A 16,055-nucleotide genomic window follows, 5' to 3' on the forward strand; every position below is an offset into this window, starting at 1 on the left:
ACCGGAACACCCGGAGAAAACCCACACGCTTAGAGGGAGAATGTACAATCTCCATACACAGTACCAGTAGTTAGGAGGGAATCACCGCCGCTGTAAGGCAGCAACTCTACCGTTGCCCCACTGTACTGTCGAAATAATGGTGTGAAACCTGAATTTCCTTTCAAATTGTTAAGATTGTAAAAAGAATGTCTGAAGTTCAACTGGTCACATGAAAAATGTTTGCAAAGTATGAATGCACCAAGCCACTAGAACAGGACCCAAGTATGTTGAGCAACACATGAAGAAACATCCACTGTCATCACTAACGGAAGTCGAGAGATGTGTAGAGGAGTTGAGAGCTGGCAAAAACTGAGTGATTTGCTTCCGTAAACCACACCCTTTTGCTTAACATCATAAATGTTGCAATACAGCCAATTCTTCTATACCCTCGATTGAGCTGGCCGGAGAGATCTAGACGCCTGTACACCTCCAGCAGTCGAGCGCAGTTCTGCAATATCCTTGCCAGGAGGTAAAACTGGAGCCAGACCTTCGTTCTTATCAATGCTGACTGATATGTCAACAGATATGAAAAAGCTGCGGACATTGAAATATTTTACAACTGTTGGTCTTCAAATAGATAATGAATTGAACATTTTAAATTATTTCTCCAAAGCAAATTCATTAGATCTACCATTGGCTCCTAACTCCTAGAATCCCATTAGAGTCTCAGATAGGTAGGATGCAGATGTGAGGGAGTCCCAGTGCCGCTGTTGGATAAGGCCAATGACATACAGGTGCACTGCTATCCGTCAGTTAGCAAGTCTCAGACTTGTGGGCTCAATAACATTGGGCTGTAGTGAGAGCCTTAATTTTAAAATGCTGAATGCCAGTGTTTATGATTGGAACCACCTTCCCACCTTCACTCTATTGAGAACATTGATGAGAATAAACTGAGATTTTTTGTTGGTTATTCTTTCCCACCTATAGTTAATTCCCTGTCCTCCTGTAACACTGCGGAGTTGCATTATTCAACGTGGTGTGCACAGGTCAAGAATGTTTTCCGGCAAACTGCAGCATGAAAGGAGGAACTCTATTTTGGTCGGATACGGGTTGGAGGGATTATGGGCAAAAAGAAATAGCACTGAATGTCAATGTGTTTGGCATGGACAACTTGGGCTGAAGCAACTTTCCATGCTGAGTAGCCCTGTGTCTCTATTTCAGCAACCGTGTTCCTAAATGCTATATGAATAAACAGAAAATAGGTGCGGAGTAGGCCGTTCACAGCCCTTTGAACCAGCACCGCCACTCAATATAATCATGGCTGATCATCCAAAATCAGTACCCCGTCCCGTCTTTTCCCCCATATCCATTGATTCCCTTAGCCCTAAATGCTAAATCTAACTCCCTCTTGAAATGGCATGGGTGCAATATGGATAGATTATAGACTCGTTAAGCAAATATTTAGAGCACTGGCTCACCACCTTGCCATTGTGCAGGAGAGTTACCAGCAACCAAAAAAACATACCCACTTCCTGCCATCACCTTTCATGGAGAAGGGACAAATGAGGAAGCAAGGGAGATCTGCAACCTCCACCTTTTATAATACAATTAGTAACAATAACAGGGAATGTCTGACATGTATGTAGTAAGTTATAAATAAACTTCAGTTCAGGTTTTTCCAATTCCATATAGATGTGGACATAAACTTGCAAAAGAGAAGCAACAGCCAAAACCTTTTCAGTAGAATCAGTGTCTCTGGTGACTTCAGGAAAATGACTGGAAATAAAGGCCATTCTCAGGTAAAGCAGTTTTAAAATAAAATGCAAATAAATAGAACGCACAAATGTGAAAATATCTTCATTTTAAAGCATTGCATATCTCTATCAAGATTTATACAATTAAAAACAAGTCATTCAATAAAATTTATTTTGTATAAATACTTTCCAGTAAATATCACCAAAATTAGCAATGTAAGTAGAAAAATAAAAATTCTGATTTCCCCATGTTGACAATATAAATTTCCAAACAAATATTTGATCATTACATAGCATTAAAAACCCATAATAAACATTAAAATTCACATTGTTAGACATGTTTACAGAACAATCAAGTAAGCTAACGACCTATTTGACTGTACCATGACAACTCATTTAGAAAGAGAAGCCATTGGTAAGAGGCTTCCACTGCATACATTAAATATTACAAAAAGGTATCATTTGTATAATTAACTAAAATTAATTGGGTTTACAATGAATGCAAGTGACAATGATTAGTAAATATTCACTAATGTGGTTGCAACATGACCAACATCAAAATAAAAGGTGCAAACATACTTAGACTATATTTACACTTACTACATGAATAACTGCAGGCACAGCATAGCAGACATCTACATTCTATCTGGATAGTATCAAGACCATTGACTAGACATTACTTTATAAGCAAATTTGCAATGCAGCACAAAATAATTTGGAAATACTCCTCTGGTTAAAAGGATAGTAAGATAAGCAAATGCAGAATTAATGAATAAAACACAAGGAAAATATCAGATTAGATGCAAAAAGGCAAATATTTTTGAGAAATGAATGTTCTCAATATTTCACTATTCATTACCTGCAAGACCAATACTTTATGTTGACCAAGTGGAATCCTATTTTTTTTAATCACTTGGGTTTTTCACTGGTATTTGAGGTTAGAGCCTATCATTCCATTTAATTGTCAATTAATAACCAACTCACATCCTACTATCAGATAACAAGTGATTTCCTTTTACAATATGACATTTCTAATAAATTCCTTCACCCATAACCAGCCTCCTCCCACAATTTTCCTAGATAATTATTCAGCAGATAACTATTTAGTGTGACACCATATAAAACAACTTCCTACCATTAGTACTCAGTTGCAATGAACAAGGTCAGGACATAACCCCAACTACAGCACAGGTTAGACAAAAGAAAAAAAAAGGAACATTGGAGGAGTGCAGATAGAAAGTGCAAACTAAACTCAAAGAACAGAAAACAAAACAAATAAAAGATAAGTAACAAACTAGCACAGAGCAAGTTAATGGCCGCAGCAGGAGGAATAAAACTCCAAGTCTGGGTCAAAACCAGACATTGTGCATTCTGTTCTCTCTCTCCTCTCTTCCTCCCCAACTCTCCGCTTTCACTCTATTGTACAAATCACAACATTGTCTGGCTTTGTCACCTATGATAGCATTCATTGAAAAATGTTTTCTCACGAAGGAGAACGTAAATGGGAACAGGTATGATGATAATGTTGACATGATCCCTGATCTTCCATTTACTGTTCCAGAACATTCATGTTTGGCTCCTTTGTAAAGAGCAGTCGGTATAAATTAGTGTGGCCTATAGTTTCTGTTTTTTTCTATAACAGCTATATATATTATTTCACAGCAATTGCATTACCAATGTAATGTAAAAATAGAAACTATATTCAAATCTATTTTAAATGGTTGGCAAATCATGGAAATATGCAAACCTGTTCATCTGCAGAATTTAACATGGTGTGCAGACAGCTTCCACAGATGGCCAGCACTTTTTGTCAACACAACCTAGAATATTCCTTTTCTTACAGTTAGTCTAAGGTGTGCTCATTAACAATCGTTTATACACACAACTAAACAAGGATTTCTAAAAATGTACAAATATTACAATGGCTGATTTTAAATACTAGGAAATATTAAAATGATTGGCACACCTGAATTGTACATACACGTGCACAGTTAACATCAGTCACATGTGCATAGTTACTGCTGCAGTTAACACAGGTCAATGTCAAAAGCTGCAACTGAAACAACATTCCAAGTTTCCAGGATGAAAATCAAAATCAGGACCAAACTTCACCCACTGGTTTAGTGAAAACTGCAGATCATTTCCAAAGTCATGCTCTACTTTCTACTTGTGCAATCAAGAGCTGGTAACTGGTAATTAGTCAGAAATGTGGAGGACATTCTCAGTCATTGGCTTAGTAAAAATACCTGCAACACTAGTTGTACATTAAGAAAATGAAATTTGCTTATTTATGATGTTTCCAGAAGCGAAGTGCATGACATTGGCAATTTAGGCCGCTTGGGCCCTAGTTGTGGCTGTTAAAAAAAATTATACACACCCTAGTCTTACCATGGATATGTGTGTAATTACCGATAAAAGCTACTTTACTATATAGTGTAAACAAGGATAAATGGATGAGATATTTATAATCACTGCTTGATTGAGTTGAATGCATAATGAGGAATGATTAAGATCACATTTCCTTTGCTGGGGATAAACAATGGAATTTCATAATCTCAAACTCAACTATTCAACTTTTTTTTTAAGTTGTGAAATTATCCTATTTTTAAAAGGAGAAACTCTAAAAATAAGATGCCACTTATTGTTAGAACTGTTCACCTTGTCTAAGCTGCGAAGCTGTAACAACTCAGTTCTTTGGGTATTTACCCTTTGGTAATCTTCAGTTACAAGTGTTTTGGTTGTCTTTTCATAATTATTCCTACTCTTGAAATATTGAGATGTAGTGAGCAGAATCAAAGTACAAGTTCTGTCCATCTCAGAATGAACTTGGTGGTCTGACTTTCTAATCCTACAATAAACATTTTATAATTTTTACAAAATACCTGTACAAGTCTTAATCTTAAGTTAAATTGTGGAAAAAAAAGTCTGTGTGCCTAATAAATGCAAATTACGCAAATTACCTCTTTTGGCTTTGACTTTTGAAAAAAGAACAAATCTCAGATCTTGAGACCCTCAAAAGACTGGTGTTGCAGTGATATCTTGTCACATTGTACCTCAAATATACATGGTACATTGATGAGTGGTTAAAATATTGCATCTTGTTCTTCACGCTTGGCCATCCTAAGGAATCTACCTTTATGGTGTTGCCAATTCCTTTTAGTTGAGCAGCGATGATTGGCATAGAGCTAGTTTGGATTCCACAGGTACAGTGCAATTTCTATGCAGCCTCAAGCTGGAAAATGGTGCGATATTGTTGAACTTGTAATCCTGCCCACTTGGATGGGCAGATCACCTCCTGCTATAAAGTCGCTAAAATCCGTAGAAAGGCAATTGCCACGACGAAAAATACCTGTCCGACCCCAAGAACTAGAGCTTCGTGAGCCACCATTTGCTTTGTAGCAGCTCTGTAGACACCAGCAATAGCTGCACCTGCAAGATAATGTTCAATGGCTTGTCATTTGGGCATGATCCTTGCACTATTCATACACATCCAACAAGGTGCAAAACAATCAAGTGGCATTGATAATGCAACAGAAAGGACAATCAAACTGCATTGACAACAGAGTCATAGAATCAAATATAAATAAAGACTGTTCTATACATATAAAGCTGTATTTATATATAAATAAAGTTTGTCTTATGCAATTAATTTTTTGGCTTTGTTATCAATTCACTTTGTTTGGCTTTGTTAACGTATTAAATGGTGCGAGGTACTTCATAAAAGTGTAAGCAGATTACAATTGTAGCTGAACAATACAAGGACATTTTTGTTCAAATGACAGAAACATGTTGCTTATAGTTTTGAAAGTCATGGATACCTCTGATGAAATCATTAATGAAATGTCCAGAGCCAGTTAAAAAGGCAACACTTATCTAACAGAACAGCTCATAATGTAAAATTGGGACCCTGTACCACTTAATATAAATTACTTTGGAAAAGGATCAGGTTTCACATGAATATCATGCTACAATTGTCTACAATATATATATATATATATATATAGATTAAAAGACACAGCATGGAAACCGACCCTTTGGCCCACAGATTCCACACAGAATATCAATCATCCGTTCACACTAGTTCTCTGTCACCCAACTTTCAAATCCACAGCCTCCACACTAAGGCCAATTAACCTATAAACCCGCACGTCTTTGGGATGTGGTAGGAATCTGGAGCGCACGAATGAAACCAAAGGACTCCAGGTCAGATCTGAGGTCAGGATTGAACCCAGGTCTCTGGTGCTGTGAGGCAGCAGTTCTACCAGCTACGTCACCCTGATGAGTGTGAAAATATTGCATCTTGTTCTTTAAGAAGAAATGCAGTCTAGAAAGTGAAATAGACTATCCTAATCCAGGAAAAAAGCAAAGATTAAAATTGACCGCGTCTCTTCTTTCAGCAAGGTTGAATAAGCGAGTTCGGTATTTTGATTGTTTCCGACTGCGCATGCCCAGGCCAATGATCACTATGGTTAAACTGGTATAGTGTAGCAACCGTACTACTGAACTTGTACCAAAACAAGAACACAGAGTATATGCAAGTGAGCTCATGTACAGGCTCTGCAACCACACACGAGGCGCTGCTGTCTGGATTACTTTCCAGGCACACTGCCGTGTCTCCTGCATTACCAGGCTCCCCTACCTCTCTTACTCTAAATAGTTGGATTCCAACCTCAATTAACAGTCAGTTACAGGTCCATTTTGGCATTTGGAGGGCCAGCCTTGAATAATCTATTGATAGCCATAATTTTGCACCGTAACTTTGAGCTGGGTTGCAGCGTGGCACAGGAGTCTGCAGGACTGCACCCCACTTTCATTCTCTCTTGGTCATAGAGAATACAAGTAGCCGTTAAAAATAAAATAAAATCCTCAGGGGTTAACAAGCTGCTGAACCGTTCTGGTAATCTGTGCAACGAGGCCGGGTGGTGGTATCAGGATCACCAGTGGCAGGAACCATCTGCCAACACGAGCAGCAGCAAGTTCCACCGGGAAGCTGAGCTCCTTGAAGATCCAGCACTGGAGCAAAGGGCCCAGCTGGGGACTGCAAGAAAGGCAAACAGATGACTAACCCTGTTCGCCACCTTCCCATGACAAAAACCCAATGACATAATACATACATGATAAAAAGTAAATAATACAATACCAAACATTATAACATGGAAACATTAAAATATTTGGAATTCAGATATTTTGAGATAAGCAAAACAAATACTTTTGGGGAGAATGTTTTAATTAATTGAAGCTTTAAAGAAACACCTACTCGTCAACACTGCTGCAGTGATGGGTCCCAAGATCCCTGCCAGGATACCCAGCGACATGAAACGGCCGTATTTATGGTGCCGCAACATTACAAATGCCAATAATCCAGCAGGAACGTAGATAAAAACTGTAGACAGTAACGCCCAAAGGAACACTGCGTACCACATCTCTGCAATGGACAAGAGCAGAAGGTTAGATCATTGTCAAACCATCTTAATGTTGTACCTAACCCAGTGATAGATTAGGTCCACCGAGTCCCGTTTCATAATGCACTGCTTTCCCTGGGAAGATAATACACAGAATAACATCAATAGAACAACCTCATGAAGTCCCAATACATTCTGCTGTTGCCCTTGACTGATTCATCTTGAAGACAGTGATTTCTGTTAGACAGAAGTAACACATCCACTATTCCTCTTGAGTGATTTTGATTGTAAGCACACACAGAACATGAAACACCAGCTCCACTTGTCAAGTTTGCAAGATGCAGCTTCCTTCAACTGGAACTGCAGGAACATATCCTGGGATGTCAGGACTTTCATATGAAGAAAGACTGGATAGACTTGGCTTATACTCGCTAGAATTTAGGAGATTGAGAGGGGATCTTATAGAAACGTACAAAATTCTTATGGGGTTGGACAGGCTAGATGCAGGAAGGTTGTTCCCGATGTTGGGGAAGTCCAGGACAAGGGGTCACAGCTTAAGGATAAGGGGGAAATCCTTTAGGACCGAGATGAGAAGAAACTTTTTCACACAGAGAGTGGTGAATCTCTGGAACTCTCTGCCACAGAGGGTAGTTGAGGCCAGTTCATTGGCTATATTTAAGAGGGAGTTAGATGTGGCCCTTGTGGCTAAAGGGATCAGGGGGTATGGAGAGAAGGCAGGTACGGGATACTGAGTTGGATGATCAGCCATGATCATATTGAATGGCGGTGCAGGCTCGAAGGGCCGAATGGCCTACTCCTGCACCTATTTTCTATGTATCTATGTATCTATATCTCTTAATGAGTTCATACAATAAAACTCACCAGGACAATAGTGTACAATGACTAGGGTGGGGAAGGGACAGAGAGAGAGAGGGGATACGAGGGTTATTTGAAGTTAGAGAAATCAATATTCATAATTTTATTTGAGCATTACATCACAACTCCATTACATATCATGCTGGACAACACCACCCATGATCGCCTGGGCTTGACAATATTATTAGCTTCATCACTCAACACCCAATATTTTAGAAAAATATTGCTTCTCCAGTGAGCATTTTACAGTTCCAACATTGTTTCAATTATCTTCTCACCCCCTCCCCCTCCTAATCACTCCATGTTTTCATTTGCATCCTTCCATTTACAATTTCTGTAGAGAGATCACGGGATTTAAAAAGCCTCACCACCCTCTCTCTCTCTCTCAGCCATTACCCCATGACAGTCTTACTTGGCCCATACCCTTTGTTCACTTCAACCATCCATCTTCTCTGCAAGTGAAAACATATTTCACTAATGATGAAACATTATCGATCTAAAATGTTAAATCTTTCCACGGATACTGCCTTGCCCCTTGAATATTGCAAGCAGCTTCTGCCTTTATTCTGGATACCAGTGTACATCAGTAAGCATCAGAGTTGCTGAATTGGACCAGGTACAAATTAAGATACAAGATTCCGAATTTTACCAAGCAAATTTATGCACAGTGAAAGTTTGAATGTTGACCAGGAGAGCTATGGAACAGTTGGTGGAAGCATTGCTGAGAGTTTCAGCTGAAGAGGTTTGAGACAGGTCCAAAACTGGGCAACATTGCAGAAATGAAAGCAGAATGTTTTGGTGATACTGGTCATATGATTGGCAGATCTCAGGATCAAATACCACAAAAACAAAATAGTTTGAAATTTCCAGATCTATGCAGATTTAATGTTTTGGGTCAATGGCCTTTCATCAGAATTAATCGGGCCCAGCTTCAGAAAATCACCGGGGAAAGAAATTGAAACCGGTCAGGAAACTGAATTTGCCACATGCTCTCAAGACAATGCTTTCATTCGTTCAAATATATAACTGGGTGACATTTTTACTCAAGCAATAGAGGATGCGAGACAACTAGTGACTTTTCTGAACAGTCAGCAAAGATAAAAGGGCAGATTAGAATTAAAAACAAAGCAAAGGATTTTGTGGGATTGAATAGCATTGTAGAAGCAAGATCTTTATACTTCAATGGACCATGCATCATGAAAAATACAGCACTTTTGGAGAAAATTTAATTTTGCTTTACCAGTCTGAATGCAATTGATCACTTGAAACCTAGCAGACATTGAGTGGCCATATGCAAGGCTAATGGTGGAGCAGTGCATATTGCCAATTAATTTGTAACATGATATCCTGCTGTCTCTCCTTTGCCACAGGCTGCTCTGAATATATTTATTAATTATGATGCATTAGTTAAATGCACCATAATTAATAAAGTCCCACATTTGCAATGGCAAGTTAAATCAATTATCAGGGTGGTCACGGTGGCGCAGCAGTGGAGTTGCCGCCTTACAGTGCTGGAGACCCTGGTTCGATCCCGACTACGGGTGCTGTCTGTACAGAGTTTGTACCTTCCCCCTGCGACCTGCGTGGGTTTTCTCAGATCTTCAGTTTTCTCCCACACTTCAAAGGTTTGAAGGTTAATTGGTTTGGTAAATGTAAAAATTGTCCTTAGTGGGTGTAGGATAGTGTTAATATGCGGGGATCGCTGGTCGGCGCAGACCCGGTGGGCCGAAGGGCCTGTTTTCGCGCTGCATCTCTAAACTCAATTACTCCATTCAAGAACACAAGCCTCTATTTTGCGACGTAGAGATTTTAGTTGCAACCAATAAGCAGAACACCTTTCCCAGTTTAAAAAAAAATCCCCTATTGCCCAATACTATTCAACTAAACCAATTTCCACCAACTACCCAGCTATTTCTCAAAATACATCCTCACAGAATGCTCACAACTGCTTCTGCACACAAGCCTGTCTAACTGCCCACTCCTTCCCCCAAGAACAGACTCCCACTCAACAATGCAGTAACTGCCCTTGCAAACCAAGCCACCTTCTCCAACATCCAATATTCCTTACCTTGACAATGGTATGTAAAAGTCACAATATAGTGACTTTATTGTCACACTAAAGTGACAAGCTACTTATTATTGACAATGTTCCTGTTCCAGTATTTCTTGCATCGGTTCTTCGAACTTTACTGCATAAATTTGCTTGGTAAAAGTACAAAGGAAAATGTACTTTTACCTCGATAAAATACAATATATACTGAACATCATCATCCCACATATTCCCACCAAACACTCGACCCCACCTTTTACAATATGGCCAGTTGTACATGGTCCTTCAGTCATCCTCCCCTTAAACTGAGCTGCAGTCAGTCAAATTAATTTGGGAAAATAACCAATTCATTTCAGTATTGAAGATTTCTGAAACAAACCTAAATTTGATAAATAATTGACAAAATGTAGAAAAATGTGTGCAGGTATGAATCATCAACCGCTCTGAATTTTGGAACTTCCATGGACAGAATGAAGATAAAAGCTGAATATTATATATTTATGTGGTGAAGCAAAATATATATCAATGTGCTCCAAAAATTCTACTTCTGTGTAATTATAGTTGTTCTCAAAATTAAAAAACAATTGCATTTTTAATGAAAAAGTTAATATTAAACTCAGAAACATGTACTATCTTCCACCCAGCAAAAGCAAAACAAGCACTCAGTTGGATATGGAAGCGGATGAAAAGAAGAATTGAACATACATTTTTGATAGATCATTTTAGCTGACATGACTTGTTTTTGCAACCTACTCTACATCTGCATTATGAATTATTACATTATGACAATCCAAAATAAAAATATAGCAGAGGCTGGAAATCTGAACTGCATCTCTGGACAGAAGGAATGGGTCTCGTTTCGGATCGAGACCCTTCATCAGACTGAGACTCAGGGGAGAGGGAGACACAGAGATATGGAAGGGTAAGGTGTGAAAACGGCACATCAAAGTTCAAGGAAAATGTAGAATAAATCATTGTTTGATTGGGGAAGGTGACAACGAAGTATACAAAGATAAAATGTAATTATGAAAACAGTCAGACTGGTCGGAGAATTAGGATGGGGGATGGATGGAGAGAGAGGGAAAGCAAGGGTTACTTTCACTGTATGGTGTGCAGTGACATGTTCAATTATTCTTTGCATGCTAAAAACAGACTAATGGCAATGATGTGAAAACAAGTGGAAGTGATTAAACTTTAGTGTTTGTAAAAGTAGCAACACAATAGGTTGATTCTCCAAATCCATAACATTCTCAACAACCTATTGCAAGTGCCAGGAATTAAAGCAGGATCAACCCAACACAATGGAAGTCCTACAATTTGATAAGAAGGCCCGATGCAAGAAATACTGGAACAGGAACAGTGTCACTAATAAATACGGAGAACCCATGGGGAGAACTCCGTACAGACAGCACCCGTAGCCAGGATCGAACTTGGGTCTCCGACTCTGCAAGCTCTGGAAGGCAGCAACTCTACCGCTGCGCCACCGTGCCACCCCGTATTCATACAATGTACATGTAATCATGTGTAGTCTTTGTGCTGACTGGTTATCACGCAACAAAAGCATTTCACTGAATATAAACACGAAATGCTGTAGTAACTCAGCAGGACAGGCAGCATCTCGGCAGTTCCTTCCGACACAAAATCTTTTCACTGTACCTTGACATGTGACAATAAATTAAACTCAAATGCATTGAAAATAAACAGAGACAGGGAGGGGGAAACAAAGCACAGAATAGAGTTGCAACTGTAGAAAGTCTGATTGATGCAACGATTGTGCAGGAAGCAGCTGCTGATTCTGGTTATACACCGAAGATAGACACAAAATCAAGATGTGCTGCCTGACCCGCTGAGATGTGCAGCATGTTGTGTCTAATTTTCTGATGCGACTTTTGATGGCTAGGAGGTGGAGAGATTAACAATGATCTCTTCTACATTTCCCCTTTGATGTCTCGTTTTCGCACTCTACACTTTGCTCTACACTTCCGTATTTATGTGTCTCCCTCTCCCTTGACTCTAAATCTGAAGAAGGGTGTCCCATTCCTTCGCTCCAGAGATGCTGCCTGTCCCGCTGAGTTAATCCAGCATCTTTCATGTGAATTGACCTGGTGTATGTGTAAAGTGTGTGTGTGTGTGTGTGTAGGATAGTGTTAACGTGCGGTGATCGCTGATCGGCATGGACTCGGTGGGCCGAAGGATCTGTTTCCGCGCTGTATCTCCAAACTAAAGAACTAAACATCCAGCCCGGCCCGGCTTCCCTCCCTCCCTCCCTCCCCCGGTCAGCTCCCTTCACTCACCGGAGAACTGGCACAAGTGTAGAGTGAAATTGCCGGGGCAGGTGGTGTTCCCGACCCGGGGGATGAGGCCCAGGCTCAGGATCTGATGCACCGTCAGGCCAGCGCCTTGCATGGCTCAGCCATCAAACCCATCCATCCACCCGAGAGACTTCAGAAGGGAGATCGAGGGCTCGGCGCTTCATCCACACGGCCGCCATCAGCCGTCAACACCCGGGGAAGGCGGCGGCGAGGCGTGAGGTGACGCCCCCTGACGGACGGCCTCGCTCGGCCATTTAGAGACGGAGACGGAGACGGAGACGGAGATGGCGCGGCGGAGGCCGCCTCCTCCCACCAGCCCTGGTCACCCAACGGCCCGCCACCTGATGGACAGCCAGAGCGGCCAATGGGAACGAGCGGACCGCGACCAGGCGGCCCTGACCAGCGAATCAGCGCCCAGCGGGGGCGGGGATTGTCTGCATCATTCGACAGACAGGCAATTGGACCAATCATGTCGCGGAGCAACGCCTCGTCACAATCGGGCGGTTCATCCAATCGGTCGAGGGGGGCGGGGTTTCTGAGGGACACCAACGCGCTTGATTCGAGACCCGCACATTCGATACACATTTGTTTTCAACTTCAGGCGCGGCCAAATACCTCACCGCGTAAATAAAGTATGGAGTATAGTTTTGACATTAAGGAAAAACATATCTTCCGGCGTTTGATCGCCCCGTTAGCTGCGAAGTGCGCGTGAGAAATTTTGAAGTGGAGTGTGGGTTATGTTGAATGTGTCTGGCGGAGTTGGGCGCTGCCGGCCGCCGTGCGGTCGCTGGGACCGATCCTCGGCTCGGACGCGGCGTCGGGCGGCTCCAGTGACGTCAGACGTCGGGCGGCTTCAGCGACGGCGGGCTGTCAGGCAGGTCGGGGTACGTCAGACGTCGGGCGGCTTCGGCGACGGCGGGCTTCAGGCGGCTCGGGTGACGTCAGACGTCGGGCGGCTTCGGCGACGACGGGCTTCAGGCGGCTCGGGGTACGTCAGACGTCGGGCGGCTTCGGGGTACGTCGGGCGTCAGGCAGGTCGGGGTACGTCAGACGTCGGGCGGCTTCAATGACGGCGGGCGTCAGGCAGATGGTCGGGGTACGTCAGACGTCGGGCGGCTTCGGCGACGACGGGCTTCAGGCGGCTCGGGGTACGTCAGACGTCGGGCGGCTTCAGCGACGTCGGGCGGCTTCAGCGACGGCGGGCGTCAGGCAGCTCGGGTGACGTCAGACGTCGGGCGCTACCGGCTCTCCAGGACAGGCAGAGAGAGGGCCGCCAGCGCACCGGCCCTCGGCTCTCCGGGACAGACAGACAGACAGACATGTCGGATTCCGATTCGGAGAATTACTCGTCGGAGGAGGACGCGGATTACGAGCCTTCGGGTAAACCTCGCCTTCGGTCAACGTGAGGAACACACGTTAGGTTTAAGATTATTATTATTGTTGTTGTCACGTGTACCGAGGTACAGGGACAAGCTTTGTTCTGTCTGCTGTCCAAACAGATCAGATAATACTGTACATAAATACAATCATGTCAAACTCAAACACAATTACACAATGGCACAGTGGTAGAGTTTGCTGCCTTACAGCGCCAGAGAACCGGGTTCGACCCTGAGTACGGTTCTCCCCAAAGGCTCCTCTAGTATCTTTGGTTCTCTCTGTGACCATGTGGGTTTTCCCGGTATCACTGGTTTCCTCCCACACTCCAGAGATATACTGGTTTGTAGGTTAATTAGCTTCGGTAAAGATTGTAAATTGTCTCCAGAGTGTGTAGGATAGTGCTAGTGTATTCGTTGAACTTGTTGGGCCGAAGGGCCTGTTCCTGCACTGTATCTCTAATCTAAATTCATTGGAGACCCTCAGACTATCTTTCATCGGACTTTACTGGACTTTTATCGTGCATTAAACATTATTCCCTTTTGTCATGTATATGTGCACTTTTGTTGGCTCGATTGTAATTATGTATAGTCTTTCCGCTGACTGGATAGCATGAAACAAAAGCTTTTTGCTGCGCCTCAGTACATGTGACAATACACTAACCAATAGGTTGAGGAAAGGGGAAGATACAAAATGTAGAGCAGTCTGAAAAAGTGTTTCGGCCCGAAACGGTGCCTATTTCCTTCGCTCCATAGATGCTGCTGCACCCGCTGAGTTTCTCCAGCATTTTTGTGTACCTACAAAATGTACAATATAATTCTCAGCATTGTAGCGCATCAGTTTCATGGACAAGGTCCAATGTCTGAAATGAGATGGAGGAGTATCAGACAGTATGTATAGGAAGGAACTGCAGATGTGCAACACCGACAAGACTTAGTCCCCTGTCTCCATCAATAGTGTGGATGTGCAGTTTACCAAGAAGTACTAATACCTTGGAGTGTACAAGAAGGGACAGAGCCGGCTGTACTTTTTGAAAAGTAAGATGCTGCAGATGTTCTTCCAATCAGTGGTAGTCAGGCCGAGGACGCCAACAGGATTAACAAACTCATCAGGAAGGCTAGCTCTGTCCTGAGGGCGGAATTGGATTTCCTGGGAGGTGGTCTTGGAGGGGAGGATGCTCCTCAAACTGCGGAGCATCCTGGGCAATACAACTCGCCCCCTACATGACACGCTAGTCAACCAGGGGAGTACCTTCAGCAACAGACTGGTTCCACCAAGATGGTTCTTCCCTGTGGCTATCAAACTGAATAATTCTTCCCCTTCTGTCATGTGGTAGACTGACTCACCACCCCCCCACCCCCCCAAATCTTTGCACATCCCCTATCATTTTCACTCAACACTTTAATTTCATGTATCTTGTGATTTATGCCTGTTTTCAGATCCATTTCCCCCCTGGGATAAATAAAGTTCTATCGTATCGAATGCTGGTTTTCACAGATGATAGACACAAAATGCTGGTGTAACTCAGTGAGACAGGCAGCATCTCTGGAGAGAAGGAATGGGTGACGTTTCGGGTCGTGACTGAAGACGGGTCTCAACCTGAAATGTCACCCATTCTTTCTCTCCAGAGATGCTGCTCGTCCCACTGAGTTACTCCAGCATTTTGTGTCTGGAATCAGTCAGTGCCCTGACTTACGGAAGGACCATTCAGAAGCCAGATAAGAGAAGGGACCCACTGTCCACACTCTGCCCGCTCGGCAGAAGTGGGAGTGAGGTAGGAAACATCTGAGGACATTGTGCGTAGTAATACTTGTAGCGATGTCTGACTGAACTTCTTCAACCAAATGTAATACTCTGATTTCGTGAAACACAGTGGCCTGCTCTAGGATTTTTTTTTAATTAAGGCTTTGAAATCATCCCAGAAACAAATAAAAGCATTCCATGTAAATGTTTTTACGCATTTGCCTAAAATATCCATTGTTACCTGTTGCAAAGTTGCACAGATGTAGTGGATGGGTAGAAATTTCAATCTAAGACCCCTGCTCATGATTGAGACTCTGGAACAATCTTTTTATACATTTGGGTTAAATTTACGTTTATTATTTACATGACTACTGTGATAGGATGAAAAGCTTTTGCTCGCGTGCTATCCGATCAGATAATACTGTACATAAATGCGATCAGACAAACTCAAGTACAATATGTAGAGTGCAGAATATAGTTTCATAAGTCTCAGCATAATAGCACAACAGTTCCAGAGACAAAGTCCAATGACCACAATGGGGTAGAAGTGAATTGGACAGTACCC

The 16,055-nt window shown here is 42.4% G+C and overlaps 2 protein-coding genes across 3 annotated transcripts in view; one reads left to right on the forward strand and one right to left on the reverse strand.

Moving 5' to 3' along the window:
* Nucleotides 1-1,888: 1,888 nt before the first annotated feature.
* On the reverse strand, nt 1,889-12,698 carry tmem170a (transmembrane protein 170A). The gene is made up of 3 exons (XM_033036285.1): nt 12,356-12,698; nt 6,991-7,158; nt 1,889-5,162 (listed from the first exon to the last, which is right to left on the reverse strand). The coding sequence occupies exons 1-3, from the start codon at nt 12,465-12,467 to the stop codon at nt 5,032-5,034; spliced, it is 411 nt and encodes a 136-aa protein (XP_032892176.1). The 5' UTR covers nt 12,468-12,698; the 3' UTR covers nt 1,889-5,031.
* An 894-nt stretch (nt 12,699-13,592) lies between these two features.
* cfdp1 (craniofacial development protein 1) overlaps nt 13,593-16,055 on the forward strand; it is a 135,587-nt gene continuing 133,124 nt past the window's right edge. The window contains exon 1 of one of the 2 annotated variants that reach the window (XM_033036287.1): nt 13,593-13,753. In XM_033036287.1, coding sequence (XP_032892178.1) covers nt 13,693-13,753 — 61 coding nt within the window. In that variant the 5' untranslated portion in view covers nt 13,593-13,692. The remainder of the gene's footprint in view (nt 13,754-16,055) is intronic. The other variant, XM_033036286.1, reaches the window with a different exon arrangement.

This window comes from Amblyraja radiata, chromosome 17, assembly GCF_010909765.2.
Source record: "Amblyraja radiata isolate CabotCenter1 chromosome 17, sAmbRad1.1.pri, whole genome shotgun sequence".
In the NCBI taxonomy this organism is placed as follows: domain Eukaryota; kingdom Metazoa; phylum Chordata; class Chondrichthyes; order Rajiformes; family Rajidae; genus Amblyraja; species Amblyraja radiata.